Source organism: Rhinopithecus roxellana, chromosome 2 (assembly GCF_007565055.1).
Source record: "Rhinopithecus roxellana isolate Shanxi Qingling chromosome 2, ASM756505v1, whole genome shotgun sequence".
Classification (NCBI taxonomy): Eukaryota; Metazoa; Chordata; class Mammalia; order Primates; family Cercopithecidae; genus Rhinopithecus; species Rhinopithecus roxellana.
Window position 1 is genome coordinate 152,367,456 of NC_044550.1, and position 18,335 is coordinate 152,385,790.

An 18,335-nucleotide genomic window follows, 5' to 3' on the forward strand; every position below is an offset into this window, starting at 1 on the left:
GGGTTTTCACCATGTTGCTCAGGCTGGTCTTGAACTCCCAGGCTCAAGTGATCTGCCCTTCTCAGCATCCCAAAGTGCTGGGATTACAGGCATGAGCTATTGCGCCCGGCCTTTACCCCTTTTCTACCTGTTGGCCCTAAGTGTCTCACGTGTCCATGTGAAGAGACCACCAAACAGGCTTTCTGTGAGCAACAAGGCTGTTTATTTCACCTGGGTGCAGGCGGGCTGTGTCCGAAAAGTGAGTCAGCTGGGTGGTGGGATTATCATTAGTTCTTACAGGTTTTGGGATAGGCAGTGGAGTTAGGAGCAATGTTTTGGGGGCAGGGGGTGGATCTCACAAAGTACATTCTCAAGGGTGGGGAGAATTACAAAGAACCTTCTTAAGGTTGGGGGAGATTACAAAGTAATCTCAGTTAAGGTGGGGCAGAAACAAATCACAATGGTGGAATGTCATACTTAAGGCTATTTCACTTCTTTGGTGGATCTTCAGTTGCCTTTGGCCATCTGGATGTATATGTGTAGGTCACAGGGAATATGATGGCTTAGCTTGGGCTCAGAGGCCTGACATTCCTGTCGTCTTATATTGATGATAAAAATAACATGTAATAGTGTTGAAGTGTTGGGGCAGCAAACATTTGCAGCAGGTGGGGAGATGGTATGGAGAGATAATGGGCAGTGTTTCTCAGGGCTGCTTTGAGCGGGGTTGGGGTGGCGTGGGAACCTAGAGTGGGAGAGATTAAGTTGACAGAAGATTTTGTGGTAAGAGGTGATATTGTGGGGTTGTTAGAAGAAACAATTGTCATATAGAATGATTGGTGATGGCCTGGATACTGTTTTGTATGAATTGAGAAACTAAACGGAAGATACAAGGTTCGAATAAAAGAAGGAGAAAACAGGTGTTAAAGGACTAAGAATTGGGAGGACCCAGGACATCCAATTAGAGAGTGCCTAAGGGGGTTCAACATAATTACTTGCTTGGTTGGTGAGTGTTACGGAACGAGAATAAGAGTAAGTATAAAAGTAAAGAATAGGACTTCATCAGGGTAAAAGTATTGGAGTGTGTCCTGTCAGCAAAGATAATCTATCCACTGCAAGAGGGAGTCAAAAGTGGCGAATTGGGGATAGATTTTCACGACGAAAAGGCAATGAGAGGTTTTAAGAGACAGGCTAGCGGCTTGTAACCTACATGGAAGAGGTTATGAAATGACGACAGAATAGAATGGATGGGCCTCTCAGGCTGGAAGGAGACATTTTCCTTGGTCCAAGAATTTGCCTTGTATGGGAAGAGATTGATAGGTGGAAGTTTCAGTGGCAGAGTAGGTGGGAGTGACCAATGAGAAGGAGAAAAACTAGCCAAGAGGGACAGAAGTTGGAACACTAGCTACTTTTTTAGCTACCTTATCAGCATAAGTGTTGCCCTGAGTGATGGGATCTGACACCTTTTGATGGCCTTTGCAGTGAATGACTCCAGCTTCCTTTGAAAGTGGCCTTGAGAAGAGTTTTTGTTAAAGAGGAATTCATGATGGAGGACCATTGCATAGTAAGGAAACCTCTTTCAGCCCATATAACAGCATGGTGGTGCAGAATACGGAAGGCAGATTTAGAGTCAGTGTAAATATTGACCTGTAGTCCTTTTGCAAGAGTGAGGGCTTGAGTTAAGGCAGTGAGTTCGGCTTGCTGAGAGGTAGTGGAGTGGGGCAGAGTGGTAGCCTCAATGATAGATGTGGAAGATATAGCATAGCCTGCGTTTGCTGGCGAGTGGCGATTAGGCCTGGTGGAACTGCCATTGATAAACCAAGTGTGATCAGGATGAGGAACAGGAAAGAAGGAAATATAGGGAAATGGAGTGAATGCCAGGTGGATCAGAGAGATACAGTCATGGGGGTCAGGTGTGGTATCCAGAATAATGTGGGAGGCCAGATTGAAGTCTGGATCAGGAACAATGGTAATTGTGGGAGACTCAGCAAAGAGTGAGTATAGCTGAAGAAGCTGGAGCAGAAAGTATATGCATCAAGTGTTAGGAAGAAAATAGATTTTGTAAGTTATGAGAACTGTAGAGAGTTGAGTGGAGTATAGTTTGTGATTTTTAGGGCCTCTAAAAGTATTAGGGTGGTGGCAACTTCTGCACGGAGACATGATGGCCAGCCTAAAACAGTAAGGTCAAGTTGTTTGGACAGAAAGGCTACAGGGCACGTTCCCGGCTCTTGTGTAAGAATTTTGACCCAACAGCCCTGTACTTTGGCTATGTGTAATGAAAAGGGTTGGGATGAGTTCGGGAGAGCTAGCGTGGGGGCAGCTTCTAGGGCTGTTTTTAAGGAATGGAAAGAGGAGTGGCGAAAGGAGTTAGAATCTAGGGTCAGCTAGGTTTGCTAGAACAGAATAATGGGTTGTGGAGGGAGGTGTTGAGGATAGGAGAGAATATGGGTTTGGCACCAGAGCGTGGGTAGGCAAGACAATTTGGTTGATAAGGTGCAGATCCTGAACTAACCTTGTAAGACTTGTGTGGTTTTTGGACAGGTAAAATGGAGGAATTGTAAGGAGAGTTTATAGGCTTTAAAAGGCCGTGCTGTAACATGCGAGTGATAACAGGCTTTAATCCTTTTAAAGCGTGCTGTGGGATGGGATATTGGAGTTGAGCAGGGTAAGGGTGATTAGGTTTTAATAGGATGTTAAGGGGCGTGTGATCCATTGCCAGGGAGGGAGTAGAGGTGTTCCATACCTGTGGGTTAAGGTGGGGGATACAAGAGGAAGATGCCAAGGAGGCATTGGGTTGGGAAAAAGGGTGGCAATGAGGTGTGGCTGTAGCTTAGGAATAGTCAGGGAAGCAGATAATTTAGTTAAAATGTCTTGACCTAATAAGGGAGCTGGGCAGGTGGGGATAACTAAAAAGGAGTGCATAAAAGAATGTTGTCCAAGCTGGCATCAGAGTTGGGGAGTTTTAAGAGGTTTAGAAGCCTGGCCGTCAATACGTGGGAGCAAGGGAAACAGGTCGTTGAAAAGAAGGTAATGTGGAGTGGGTAGCCTCCCTATTAATTTAGAAGGGGTTGGACTTACCCTCCACTGTAAGAGTTACCCAAAGCATCTGTGATGGACCAGGAAGCTTCTGAGGCAATTGGGCAGCGTCACTCTTCAGCCACTAAGCCGAGAAGATCTGGGAAGGAGTCAGTCAGAGAGCCTTGGGCCAGAGTTCCAGGGACTCTGGGAGTGGCTGCCGGTGAGTTGGATAGTCTGATATCCAGTGGGGTCCTGTACAGCTGGGACACGGCTTAGGAGGAATCCCGGGCTGTGGGCATTCCTTGGTCCGGTGGCCAGATTTCCGGCATTTGTAGCAACCTCCTGGGGGAGGAGGTTCTGGAGGAACCCCTGGCCGCCGCGGTTTGGGCGTTTGGAGGTCTTGTGTGCTGGAGATGTGGCTGGGGTTTGTCTCACAGTGGAGGCAAGGAACTGCAACTCAGAAATACATTGTTACTTGGTTGCCTGTACTCTATTATTTTACATCTTGAAGGCGAGGTTAATTAAGTCTTGTTGTGGGGTTTGAGGGCCAGAATCTAATATCTGGAGCTTTTTTTAGTGTTGGGAGTGGGTTGGGTAATAAAATGTATATTGAGAATAAGACAGCCTTCTGGCCCCTATGGGTCTAGGGCAGTAAAACGTCTAAGGGTTGTTGTGAAACAGGTCATGGACTGGGCTGGGTTTTTATATTTGATGTAAAAGGGCCTAAACGCTAACTGATTTGGGAGAGGTCAGGTAAAGAAAAAGGAGCATTAACCTTGACTATGCCTTCAGCCCCAGCCACCTTCTTAAGAGGAAATTGTTGGGCATGTGGGGGAGGGCTAGTCGCAGAACGAAACTGTAAGCCATACCAGGTGTGAGGGGAGGTGATAGAAGGATTATAGGATAGGGGAGCGGAGGCTGAGGAAGAAGAATTGGGACCTAGCTCAGCCTGGCGAGGAGCAGTCTGGGGAGGAGAGGTCATATGGGTCTGTAGAAAAAGAGGATTCAGAGGACGCAGAGCTTGGGGTGGAGACTGAAGGAACAGACAGGAGAGAAAGAAGAAAAATTTGGGATGAGTCGCATTGGGAGCAGAGACTAGGGAGGGACCAATGTATAAAAGAATGCCTGGACATCAGGCACTTCAGACCATTTGCCCATTTTTCGACAAAAATTATCTAGATCTTGTAAAATGGAGAAATCAAAAGTGCCGTTTTCCGGCTATTTAGAACCATTATCGAGTTTGTATTGGGGTCGAGCGGTATTGCAAAAGAAAATAAGGCGTTTAGGTTCTAGTTCAGGTGTGAGTTGAAGAGGTTTTAAGTTCTTAAGAACACAGGCTAAGGGAGAAAAAGGGGAAATGGAGGGCAGAAGGTTGCCCATAGTGAAGGAGGTAAGTTTAAAGAGAAAGGTAGAGACACAGAGAAGGGAGGTAGGGAGCAGCTCTTGGCTGCAATGTGGGTGAGCTGCCAAAGCTGGCGTCCCCGCAGTTGACTTGCCACCAAGGGAATGTGGGTGAATGACCAATGCAGGCGTCTCCACAATGATTAAACACCAAGGGAAGGCTGTCTTCCCAAGTGCATAACTGGTGCTGGAGTTTTGGGTCCACAGATAAAATGTGTCTCTCTTGTCTCTACTAGAGAGGAAAAAGAACTGGAATTGGACAGGGAGATTGAAGGGTAGAGAGAGAGGCTGGAGAAGAGAGTGAAAAGACCTCTTACCCGATTTAAAATTGGTGAGATGTTCCTTGGGCTGGTTGGTCTGAGAACCTGAGGTCGTAGGTGGATCTCCTCATGGAGTGAGGGCAAGGACAGGGGACTGGTGTCCCAAAGGAGTACCTCTGACCCCGGTCTTCGGCACCAAATGTCACACGCGTCCATGTGAAGAGACCACCAAACAGGCTTTCTGTGAGCAGCAAGGCTGTTTATTTCACCTGGGTGCAGGCGGGCTGAGTCCGAAAAGAGAGTCAGCAAAGGATGATCGGATTATCATTAGTTCTTACAGGTTTTGGGATAGGCAGTGGAGTTAGGAGCAATGTTTTGGGGGCAGGGGGTGGATCTCACAAAGTACATTCTCAAGGGTGGGGAGAATTACAAAGAACCTTCTTAAGGGTGGGGGAGTTTACAACTTACATTGATCAGTTAAGGTGGGGCAGAAACAAATCGCAGTGGTGGAATGTCATCAGTTAAGGCCATTTTCGCTTCTTTGGTGGATCTTCAGTTGCCTTTGGCCATCTGGATGTATACGTGCAGGTCACAGGGGATATGATGGCTTAGCTTGGGCTCAGAGGCCTGACACTAAGCCCTGATTCTTCCTTTTGTAATTACATATATTTTTTTAAATTCCTGATAGCCGTACTTTTTATTTTATTTGCTTAGTGAAATTCCTTTGTCTTATGAACAGTTTTTCTAATACTCTGTGGTCAGTTGAAACTCTTTTTTATTTTTTAATTTTTTGGATAATTTTTTTAAACAATAGTAGTGACGTATTTGCTGCCCAAATTAAAGGAGACCCTTCCTGCACCCTGCCCCAACCCAAGCACATTTTTATTTGACTAGATTATTGAAAGCAAAAAAACCGTTTGAGACCAAGTGGGAAGATGCCTAGTGGAAATAGGTCAGGCAAAAGGTGGGTCAGATGGGGACCTCAAAACTTAATTTTAGTTTTTTAAAGCGTTAGTACTTTCTGAAATGTTATTCAGAGTTAGTAGATAACAAACACCCTTTAAATTGTGCATGTTTGTGCACATGTTTCTTTTTTTCTGGAGAGAGAGAATCCCCATCTTTTATAATTCATAGCCAGTATAACCTAAACAAGTTAATAGTCTCTCACCAGCCTAGATTGTAAACTTGATGAAATTCTATTTAAGATTAGCACCTATTAAGTCACTGCTCAGTACTAAGAGGATATTTTTGATTCACAAAATGTTAGCAATTTTTTTTAGTGTATTTCCATCTAAAAATATTACTTTTAGTAAATAGTACATGATACTTCAGTGAGTGTTTTAATATATCTAGATTATGTAAAAGTTAATGTTCATATTAAAATTGTAAGAGGTGCTTTAATGTACAGGAAGGGAATTTGTTTAAAAATCCTTTTGAGAAATCATATTCTAGTTTTTTTTTTGGTGAATCTAGGTTTTTCATGTATAATACTGTGATATGATTATCTAATTTTCTGCACATCACTGGAATATAAATTTCATATTAATCCAGAATGAACAGAAGTGAATAATATAATTTCCTCTTAAGTTCTCTTATGTTAAAATAATTCATTTTAAATTATATATGGTTTCTTCCTAATAACTTACAGCTAAAAACATTGTTTTACTTAACAAATTCAGTTTACACAGATGTCTAAAGATAAATAGCATTCTTATTTGAAAAATATAAGTTAAAAACAAGATTATGAATACATTGAAAGCATTATTTTAAAGGTTAATTAATGCATTATAGATTTAGGAGTTTAAAATTTGTTTTAAGTAGGGAATTGAACATTTGAAATTTTTCTTTCCCATTTTGTGATGGTATGAATAAATCCAATTCAAATACATTTTAATTATAGGTTTAAAATAGATGAACTTTTATAAATCGTTGTTAGTGAGATATTCTATATATTTTGTTAGCATATCATAGCATCTTTTTGTTCTAACGACTGATAATACTCTTTAATTGGGAAATATTAAGAGAAACTTTGTTACAGTTTCTACACTTAACATTTTTTTTCTTTGGCTCTTAGTGCTCTAAAATTCATGAGATTTCCATTGGTTTTATTAGTAATGTCTAGAAAACCACTTCTTTGTAAAACCATGTTTTCAAACAATTGATTGTGAGTAAATGAGTCATTGGGAATTAGGAAACTCTTAAGTAATAGTGGTGGCAAAGTAGGAGATTAATACCTTAAAGATTTTCTGAATGGTTCTTTGCTGTGCTGGAAGACTTATGTCTAATGGCATTTAATTTGTTTATAGAGAATAATATTAATAATTTATTCCTAAGAAAGTTACAGTATTTAGGAAAAATTACAGAAGAACCTAATAACTCAAATTTGAATTTTCAGGAAATCTTAGTTTTCTATTGCAGTAATTGAGTTTGTCTAGGTGTATGTGTATTTTGCCGTTATAAGCTTACTTTAGATGCTTCTTTGGAAGATAGGTCTTATATGGATATGTCTTATCTAATATTGTTGATTAATCATTACCTTATTAGCCATTTTATGAATTACTGAGGCCCTTTTAGTTCTCTTTCAGTTTTCATGTTTTTCCTTATTTTCACAGTTCTGCTAAAGATCTAAAAGGGACCAAAGGCAATATAAATAGAAGCCAAAATTTCTATTCTTATGTTTCTACTACTTGTTGCTAACTTAAGTCTGTTTAATACTTGTTTAGTAATTGAAATGATGTTTTTAAAATCTCTTATTAATTTTTACTTTCACGAAGCTGAATGGCTGTATTAAAACTAGTTCACCAATGAGAAAAATATAACCACTAAGGTGTGGAAATGAAGAAATGTGTGTGTTTTTTTTAAAAAGAAAAAGGGTCATTTAAAGTGAGCTGAGGGAGATGGGTGGGATCCAGATGCTTGGAGCTGTCTACTTCCAGACCAGGTTAGTAACATGACGCCATTCACACAAAAAAGTTGTTTTGCCTGCATGTTGTGAGTTGGTGATCTTGGTCCTTTTAATTAAACATAAGAATACATCATAAAATTATGTTTCTTGTTGATCATCTTTTGCAGAAAGACTGAGAATTCCATTGGTAAAGAACTTAACCTGTCCCCTCACCCCCAGGATGTGAACAGTGAAAAGGATTAAGGCCCACTGTAGGGAAGCTTGCACTAAAGCCTGCACTGCCCTTTCCCCTGTTCTTTCAGCTAAATAGATTTTTAGTTCCCATGACTATCAATCTGGTGCTTTTCACAAGCACTAAATTCTCTTAAGAAAATTAAAAATGACTTATTTTTTTAGAAACTGGCCCAGAATACTGAAAGATGGTGTTTTTTTGGTACTTTGTTTCATGTTGATAGATCCCATACATATTATTTTTTTATGATGCGTGTTAATTTGCCTCAGCTTGTTTTGAATTTGGAGTTGAAATAAATATTTAAAAACCAAGGACAGGTTGTTACATGATTAGGTTTGCTTGCCCACAGTTAGCAATTGTAGAGTTTGACACTATTGAATCTTACATTTCATTAGAAATAGCTACCTGACATCCTTGTGGACATAAACTCTTTAACTTTTATCTGGATGACTACATTTATAAAGTGCTTTCTTTTCATGTTTAAAAGCTTTTAAGTAGCTTTTATAAATGCTGAAGTGTCATTTTTTTTTTAAGTATCTGCCAAATTGGTATTGTATTTAATCTTGAAAATATATTTTGGTTTTCTTAACTAAAAATAATTGCATAGTATTAAACATTCTCAGTAGCTAAACCTTTTTTTTCTCTATTTGAGCTTTTGTTGTTACTAACAAATAATTTTTGGCACAGTTTCTGTTTTTTTAAATGACTGCTAGAATCTATATACTTGTCACCTTAGTGTGCTAGAAGTGTTCCACTCAAATCAAGGGTTCCTTTCTGGTTTTGTATGTTCTCACCTGCTCCTCACTGTAAATCATTGAGATGTCAAGTTCAATGATTAATTAAGCTGCACGTGCAAGTGCTTTTTTTTTTCACCTGTCAAGCAGGAAAGAAGTCTTATAGCAAGATTAGATGGTGCTAATTCACAGCTTTTACTTCAGACTGTGAAGTGTGTAGCAATATTTTATATTTATATGCTTATTCAGAATGTGGCATATCAGGGCTTGTTTGTTTTAGAATTCTTAAATATTGTAAGATACAATTATTATACCAAGCCCCATCATTAAACTCCTAATTATAGGCAAAGAAGAAATTGAGAATTCCTACATAAATACTTTGGAATTTAAGATTTATACTTTGTAATTATCTTTTATTCAAATACTAGTAGTTAATTTAAGTTAAAGTAAATATTTTTAAGTTTTAAAATTGTGTGTATGAATGTGTCTATTATATCATAATGAGATCTATTCTTATTATAGCATGGGTTTAAATTTCTGATGAAATAATGGTGGTAACTACATTTTTTTCTTTAAGTAATAAGTATTTGCAGAATGTAGTGTTAAGCTTTTGGGTACTATTTTATACATTAATATAAGACAATGGACTTGGAAAGCTTGTTCCCCTCTAGTTCTTTCATCATCCACCAACCCCCAAAATCATCAGTAAAAGTAAAACCTCAAATTGTATAGTAATCTTAATCTATTATTAAAAGGCCCTAGAAAGAAAGATTACAAGGTAGATTCAGGTTTTGAATCGGTTTTGCCATTGGTTTAGCAGCGGGTGGGCAGGCAGATGCCTGCTCAGAGTAGAACCTATTGCCATTTTTCACCATTGATAGAGTAGCCTTTCAGAGTCAATGAGCTCTGTCAATGTGAGCTTGTCAAGGCTACAACTTCATAGACCTGAGAGGCGGTTTGAGAGGTCAGCCCTTTTCAGGTTCGCTGTGATGCAAATGAACTTTAATGCTTAAACAACTATTGGAATTTTTATGTCTGCTCCTTGTTCTTTTTTCTTCACAAAGTCATTGACGAGACATTCAGTGCTTTTTAAATTGGAAGTTGCATTGTGCTAAAGACCTAGTACAGATTTACGGAGGGCTGAAAGCAGTTAGATCATGTTCTTTTCATGGTGCGATTAGAATCAAATCGATTTCCCTACAGCCTTCAGCATTCAGATGGCAATTTTAACAAAGCTTGGGGGCTAGACAAGGGACAAAACGACCGAACTGAATGTTAATTACACTCTGCAGCCTTATTTTCTTTTGATTTGGGGCTGACTGGCAACTAAATTAACAAAAAGTGTGACCATAACTGCTGCCCTATTTTCATTTAAAAGGAGAGCTGCCTCTAAAAGGCTATCTTTACAAAGAAACAAGTGAGGTCTGCTGATCATTGTTAACAAGGGCACATTTTTTTTCTTTAAAATTCTTGCCAAAAAGACTCTTCAAAAAAAGTAATGTAATAATAAATTAGTCATTGGCATATTATTGCCCAGAGAAGTAGCTGATTTTCTGAGTTTTGTGACATAAGCTTGGAAAATGTAAGACAGTAGTCGTAATTCATTGGTAATTACGAATTATAATTGGCACCTATGTGACTTTGGTGTATCTTTAGCATGTTTAATATGCTAAAAGGTAATGTAACTATTTAAAGTAGATATTTTAAATACATGTTAAAATTTTATTATGTAACATTAAACTGTTCAAACCCAGCTTGATCCTAACAGTTTTGCACCTAGCTAATCCTTGCTTGACATGCACATTTTCATATTTGATTACTAGTACTTCCTTATACCACATTAATAGTGGTAAGATGTTTTTTTCTTTCCTTTGCAAGAAAAGTGCAGCTGAACCAAGTTGCAGTTGATCCTGGTGGCAACACTGTCATTTTTGCACCTGCAGCTGTGTCAGTCTCATCCTAACACCTGGCACCGTGAATTATCTTCTTTTATCCATACTCCCAAGCAGGAAACATTTCTTGCAGCATAGCGTATCTTGCATCAGTCAACTGAAGTAAATTCTCAATTGATTCCTGAAACAGTAATATTGAATTAAGAGTTTGATTTTACTATCAGATGGCACTTTTATGTTGGTTTAAATAAAATTTTGACTCTTCAAAAAAAATCTATTGGTTAGAATAATCAGTAAGCTGTCTTTTAAATATGGGCATTATTTTAAGCATGATGTGAAAATTAGTTTGATTTTATAACTCATTGATTTAATATTAACTTCCAATTTTTTGTTTTGGAACTTACTGAAAGGCCATTTGCATTTTGTTAACTAATATTTACTTTTGTTGTAAAATATGTATTAAGGAACTTCCGTTACTATTTAAGTATTGGAAACATACTTTTGAAAAAAGTGGGGATTTAATTTTATTTGGCAGATGACATTAGCTTTTAAACCTTGATAGTTTTAAATCAGAGGCTAGTAAAAAAAGATTCATATGATAGAAATAAATCCATATCTTTTTAAAGAAAGAGAACTCTTTGTGTTCAGGTTACCATTTAGTGCTTAGAAAATCGATAGTGATGTACACCGCAGTATACTCAGTCACTGTCTTATACCTCTTCCCTTTTCACAGAAAAAGCAGCTGCAAAACAAAGTTTTCTAAAACCAGTCAAGAGTAAACTTTTTTCTCATTTGTCTTCCAGACACGAAGATCGATTGAGAAGTTATTAGAATGGGAAAACAATAGGTTATACCACAAGGTGAGTACCACAGGGAGCAGCTTCGTACTGTTGGGGTCTGAATTGCACAGTATGGAAACAGATGCTTTTGTTGAACTAAAAATATGAAAGGTGGACAAATGGGTTAGTCTGTGTGCTGCAATAAAATAGAGCTCATTTTTCTTCTTTTACTCTCCTACTTGTCTAGCTGTGCTTGCATTGGAGACTGAGCAAAAGGAAATGTGAAACGAATAACATGATGGAATATGTAAGTTAAAGGGCTGTTTTGTGAGTTTCTCTATTAAATGATCATTTATTTTGCTTCTGATCTTATTCTTTCCATGATTATTAATCAGCAAAGGTGTCAGGAGCTTAATCTCCTGAGTGCAAGGATTTTCTACGGTTCACAGATGCATGGTTTCATGTGCAAGACTGATTTATAAAGTTATGAATGACTTGAAAACAAGGCTTCACTGTGTTCTGAAAAATAATAAATTAATTGCCAAGATAAAATAGCCTGAACATGTGTTGATGGAGTGTGAAATTTTAGATGCTGTATAAAGAATAACCACAACTTTGGTTACGCAGCAAGTCAGATATAGCTTTTTTATATAATGCTAATCAAGTTTCCAAGTATGGAAGAAAACCTTTCAGCCAAGCCATTGGAGCTTAAGAAACCTTTAGCCTTTATAGATTTTAACTGCCCGTACCTCAGTGCCCTTTAAAGAATCTGTTTTAAAGTGTTATTAGAATATCGCTTTGTAAAAATTAAAAGTAAGCAGGAAATGAGATGTTGATCATATTGTGTTTACTTCTTAAAAAGTATCTAATTTGGCATATATATACAATGAATTTTGTACTTACTCAGCGTGGGATTTAACTTACCGACTCCATGATTTACTTGAGCAGTTTTTCTCCTTTTGAAAATTTCAGAATATTCTAGAAAATGAAGAATTTTAATTCTCTTTTGAGCTTGGGTATTTTATTTTAAATATGGCCAGGTTGTTTCTTTAGAAGAAAAAGATCTAAGGAAAAATTAATTGTTGAAAGTAAAACTCAGAGCCTTTGTGAAGTATCTGTTATAACATTTCTGAGGAATTTTGTCTATTCTTGAAAACAATATAGCCATCATAGATGTGTGTGGGTGTATGTGTAAAATATTGATTAAAAGAGTGTTTCGTTGTAAATTATCATAAAAGCATTTTTCTCTGTTAGCATTTTCCTGTTCTTTCATTATCACACTGTCAAATCCCATTTCTATCCTTGAACATAAAAAATATTTTTAAAATGTCTTATACTAGCTTTATTCAAATAATGTAGATTTTATCTTTATTATATCAACATGTTAATTTATGATGATGAGAAAGGCACCTGATACTTCTTTATAATCATAACACATTTGAGTAACCCATTTTGAGGTGAGAATACTAGTCTTGTATTTTCATCTTAGATAGTAAGAGGGTTTATGTATATATTTTGGGGAGAAGGATGGATAAGAGCTGTAAAGAATTTAGTGAAAAAAAAATTACTACGTTTGTAACACAAACACTAAGCTTAAAACTAAGGTATTAATTTTTTGTGCATTTCTAAATTTACTTTGGAAAGGAAAACATAAAAGTTATCCCAATGCTATGATTTCCAGATAGAACTGTATGACTATAATTTATTCATAAAGTAATTTAACCTTCCAAAACATTCTGAACTATATGCTTTGTTTGTAAAATAAGTTTCCTTGAATTTTTAGATAATTAAGCACTTCTACTAAAGCCATTATATTATTTTCACTCCATCATAGAAAATATCCAGAAGAGTAGTAAAGACAAAATAAATATTTAAATTGCTAGGAAAAAGCTGGGTGTAGTGGGCATGCCAGTAGTCTAGCTGGGGAGGCTGAGGCAGCAGGATCACTTGAGTGCAGGAGTACAAAGACAGTCTGGGTAACATAGCAATACCCGCCTCTCTTTTTAAAAAAAAAAAAAAAAAAAAAAAAAAAAATATATATATATATATATATATATATATATATGCATGCTGGGGAAAAATGTGTTTTGCTAGATTTTCTTAGAGTATATATATATTTGTGATAGTTGAAAGTGAGAATAATGTAGCTTAAAAAATTCATAAAAATGAATTTTAAAAGTTAAACTAGCAAATGAAATTCATTTTATCTAATGAATTTGGGCCTTTTTAACCATTTGTCCCTCTTTCCCTCAACTTTTCTTTAACTTAAAGAAATTTCATTTTGTTAAAAGAAAATAATTATCCTTGATTAAATTTGAACATTGGAAATACTAAAATATATATATATACATATATATACATATATATATATACATATATATATATATATACACATATATACACACACACACACACCACCTTGGTGCTAACTTTTCTTTGTTCAGATATGGTAGAGACAGATGATTTAGAATAAATGAGACAAGTGGCTTCTGAAGGAAAAATTTGTAGGATGTATTATTTAAAAACTAATAGTTCAAATGTAGGCAAAGATAGCCTTTATTTTATGTTATGTATTAATAGTATATATTGTAAAGTGTGGGGATGCCCACAACTGGGGACTAAAATTATAAAGACTGATTGAGGACATATTTGAAATACAAAAGAATTTGTTTAATGTTGACTCTTAAGTAATTTAAACATTTAATTGTCAAATTTTAAAGCTGCAAAGAATCTTGTCATCTAGTTCGATGCCTTTGTTTTATAGATAAGAAACCTAAGAAACAGGGAAATCTAGCCCAAATGAAGAAGCTAGTTGGGAGAAAATATTTTAACAGGGAGCTAGTGAACTTTGTAGGCAAATCACAGGTCAGGAGAGTGGCAAATGTGACAGCTAAGGCTTAGTGCAGGATACCTAGAGTAAGACAGGAATATTTTTGAGCCAGGTATAGAAGTGTCTTCTTTATTGAGGCAGATCAAAACCTAGGAGAACTGAAGAGTGAAAATGAAGATTCCTGGCCCAGACAGCTAATTTGTAGAAGTATTGAAATCTGGAGGTTATATCAAGCAAGACACAGTTTCTGAAAAAGAACGATGAGTCACTAGACTTAGAAACTTTTAAAATCAAATAATTTTTAAATCACCATCTATTTCATACAAAAGAAAGAGTTGATTGTAATTTAAGAAAATTTAAATTTGGAAAAATTAGCTCTGGTCACCTTGTGTAACTCTGTGTTACCATATTTTGTTTTCATTGGTTTTCCTTTCGTTTCCTATTAAAAGGCCTTTTGGAACAAATTTTAGCCTGTAATTTTGCTAACCTAAGAAGAAATGGACTTTTTAAAAAATTAAGAGATAAAGGACCTTTTATCTAAAGATTACATATTCTGGTAGAGTAAAATGAGAGCAACTCTAGAACTTAGAGAAGACTCATGTAATTGGGTTGATTAAAAAGGAGAAAGTCTGAAGAAAAATGTTGGGTGAGCTGCAGTCACGTAGGGTGGTAGAAAGGGCAAGTCTTTGGAGTTAAAGACAGTCTTTTATTCAAACAGTGACTCCACAGTCAATTGTGATACAACTTCTCTGGATCATCAGTTTCCTCATCTGTAAAACAGGGATTATAATACTTGCCTCATAGAAAAGTTGTTGGGTTTAAAGAGACCCAATGTAGTATGGAACACCTGGTATACAGTTAGTTCTAAATGCATACTAGCCCCTTTTCTCATGAGTGCAGGGGAGCGTGCATGTATGCATGTTTGCTCCTCCAGTGTGTCAGGGGCACTATCTATATCACCCTTCTCAGACTTTGGTGATTTTACTTGCTTATTTGTCTTCCTTTTCATAGAGCCGAGGTATTTCATGTATTTGGTATAGGTCCAGAAATAGAAGAATTCTCAGTGATGGAACTCTGCATTATCAGATAAAGATCTGTTTTAGTAACGCAAAGTTGCAGTTTTAAAATGTGAATGGATTTTCAAAAACATTGCGATAGCATATAATTGAAGTTTTAAGAAAAAATTTTGTTTAAATCTTTTAAAAACTTTTTCTTCTCCTTTTACAGGTCATCCTCATAGAATTTTTACCAAAGACACCGATTTTTCGACCAGATTAGCATTTACTTTATTTATAGAGACTTTCCAAGTATGTTGTCTTTCCAATGGTGCCTTGCTTGGTGCTCTCCTGGTGGTGACATAACATTGGTTCTACAGAATCGTGTGGTGTTTTGTTTGTTTGTTTGTTTGTTTGTTTTTAAATAACCGCATGTTCCAAGTGTGCATTTTTGTCAATCTTTGCAACAGTTACTTCATATAGATGTTTAATACTTAAGTTATTGTGCTCTTTTCTGTTATGTATTCTGATTTTCAAGGATTACTTTTTTGTATTATCAAAAAAATACATTTGAACTTAGCATAAAAAGTGGCCAGCCTTTTTTATTTTGTCACCAAGGTACACACAGTCCTTTATTTATAAATTCCTTAACAGAGAAAAACACCTTTGTAAGGCTCAAATTATCTATTCCAGCAAGCACACTTTTTGTATCATTTTTTCTTTCTTTTAAAATTTGATACTGTCATTATTTTAAAATAGTAAGTTTTCTTTAATAGCCTTTTGGAACCTAACATATCCTTTCTCATACAATTTCTAATGCTCTGTTTATGGCAGATAATCTGTAACATTATGAAGACCTATCAAAAAGTTTTAAGAGTATTTCTGTCTTCAAAGGTAGTAAGACAGGATTAAATTTTTATTAGAATAGACAAATCAGTGAATGGTATGCATGTATCTAGTGGTTACTAGAACTCAGGATCGCAGAATATAGTAGCATCACAATCTGTGTATATTTTTGATCAAGATGATAATAATGGCCTTACTTGGGTTATTTTTATTGTTTATCAAATCTTATTTACAAAAGAGTGGAAGTATTCCTTTACACAATTTCTAAGGAAAATATTTCTTCCAATCTATCACAATTATAGAATGGATATATGTTTCTGAAAAGTTTTTGAAAGAAAGTAAAAGTTCTAAAACTAAAAGTAAGCTGGTATTTAATATCCCATTGATATTTAGAACCGATTGTTAATAAGAAACGGAGAATGCATTTAGTACTGTTTTTATCCACTGGTTCACTTTCAGTACAGTTATGTATACTTGTTTTGATTGAGAGTGTGACACATATGTTAAATCAGATTAGCTTGTTTCTTTTAAATATACATATACACACATACGTATATTTTTTTTCTCCTTTTTGTTGTGCATATCTCTATGCATTTTTAAACTTTTAGATTTGTGAATGACCTATGTATAAATTTTTGTTTTTATGAACCAGAAATTATACAAGTTTTAATGTGTGTCAAGAACTTGTTCCATACAACTGTGGTATCGAGCAATAATGTCAATAACTTTTGGAATTATATAAACTATGCTTAATAATTTGTATTGAGAATTGGTACCACTATACAATACTTTTTTCCTTGTATTAAATCTTTTAAATACCAGTTTCATTAATTTATATACCTGTATTTTTAAAAGTATTTCTTTGTACTTCTTCAAAGTACTGTAATCCTATATAAATTTCAATAGTCAAATGCCAGTATCTCATGTCCTATATCCTGTCTTGGATATTAGGAGCTATCTTAAAAACTAGGATTAAAATTTTTTTTTTTTTGGTTTGAGAATTATATGTTTTCCTTGCCCCCCAAATAACAACTTGAATTTGTAGAACACTTTTCCTGTGAAGAGCTCAAAGTACAAAGAATTCAAATACTTCTTATTTTATTTAACTTGTATCTAGGGTGTGTCCTACCACCTTAAAGTAGTGCAATTAAAAATAATGCCATCTAGAAACTTCAGTATTCCTCTGTGGTTTCAGTGTGAAAAATAATTGTATCTTCATACAATGCTAAATCTGCCTCAGGATTCAGAAAGATCAGAAAATATAATGACTGTGTAAACTATGCAGCACAGTGTTCCGTGTATAAAATTGTATAAATCCATAGAGCACCATATTGATCAGCTTTATAAGAAGAACTTATCTATTTACATAATTTATTCTCCTATTATTAGTCTACTGTGGATAATAATTTTAAAGTTACTACATTCCCTTAAGGATATTTTAACTGTAAGATAATTTTCATAGTCGATGATACTAAGTATAGAATTTTTAAAAGCTTTTCTGATTTTATTCAGCCATGTGCCATTTACTTAAAGATTCCCTAGAAACGTACATTTCCAATGTATATATAGAAAAGAACTGTGAATACTTAATATGTGGTATTATCATAAGCCAGTTATGCCTTGGGCGTTTAGATTTTCATGCTTGGATTTTCATTAGTAGCCTATAGTATAACTCTATCCTTTCTTGAATCATGAATTTAAGTGCCCACATTACTGGATATTAGAGATGCCCATGTTAAGTAAACATCAGTCTAAGGGAATATTTAAAGTGATAATTTTTCTTCAGCTTCTGTTTTCTGACTTAAAGTTTGTGGGACATGAACCATAGAGCTTTTTAAACTGGCCAAGAAAAAATATTATTGGCAGAAACTTTGGTATATGGATTCTACATAGGTTAAGTAAATAACTAATGGTCTTTTTAAAATACATTGATGGCATTTTACAGTCAGTCACCATTTCTGTATAGAAACATTCTTTTCTCAAAAAATGTACGTTATATTTTAAATATTTAATATTAATATATAACTCTGGCTATCTGGGTTAAAATGATACTCCAAAGCCTAATGACTATAGTAAAACTGATGTGTGATACATTTAGCTTCTAAGGCAGATGTTGGCCCTTCCTTACATGGAGATCACCTTACCTATCTAAAATGATCATCACTCTTTAATGACTAGGTTTCATTTATTTAAAATATAAACATGTAATTTTGCCCTAAAATCAACAAAATAAATTCAACAAAGTCTTGAATAATAGTAAACAATGATTTTCTTTTCTTATTAGAAAAGCTAGTTTTGTGATTGAATAATTTTAAATCAGGAAGAATCCAGCTTTCCCCAAGGTTATTTATATATTAGTGTTATTTTTTCGGTGTTAGTAGCTTCTGGTTGTTTTTTTATATTAATAGACCCAGACCAACCATAAAAATCTTTGACAATATTCTGCCCTATCTTTGGATGTAAAAGG

At 35.6% G+C, this 18,335-nt stretch overlaps 1 protein-coding gene across 1 annotated transcript in view; it reads left to right on the plus strand.

The window, feature by feature from the left end:
* Positions 1–18,115, plus strand: part of CHIC2 (cysteine rich hydrophobic domain 2) — a 56,488-nt gene extending 38,373 nt beyond the window's left edge. Inside the window, exons 4-6 of the mRNA XM_010358988.2 lie at positions 11,222–11,278; positions 11,445–11,504; positions 15,255–18,115. Of these exons, the coding sequence (XP_010357290.1) occupies positions 11,222–11,278; positions 11,445–11,504; positions 15,255–15,305 (168 nt within the window). The 3' untranslated portion in view covers positions 15,306–18,115. The remainder of the gene's footprint in view (positions 1–11,221; positions 11,279–11,444; positions 11,505–15,254) is intronic.
* Positions 18,116–18,335: the final 220 nt, after the last annotated feature.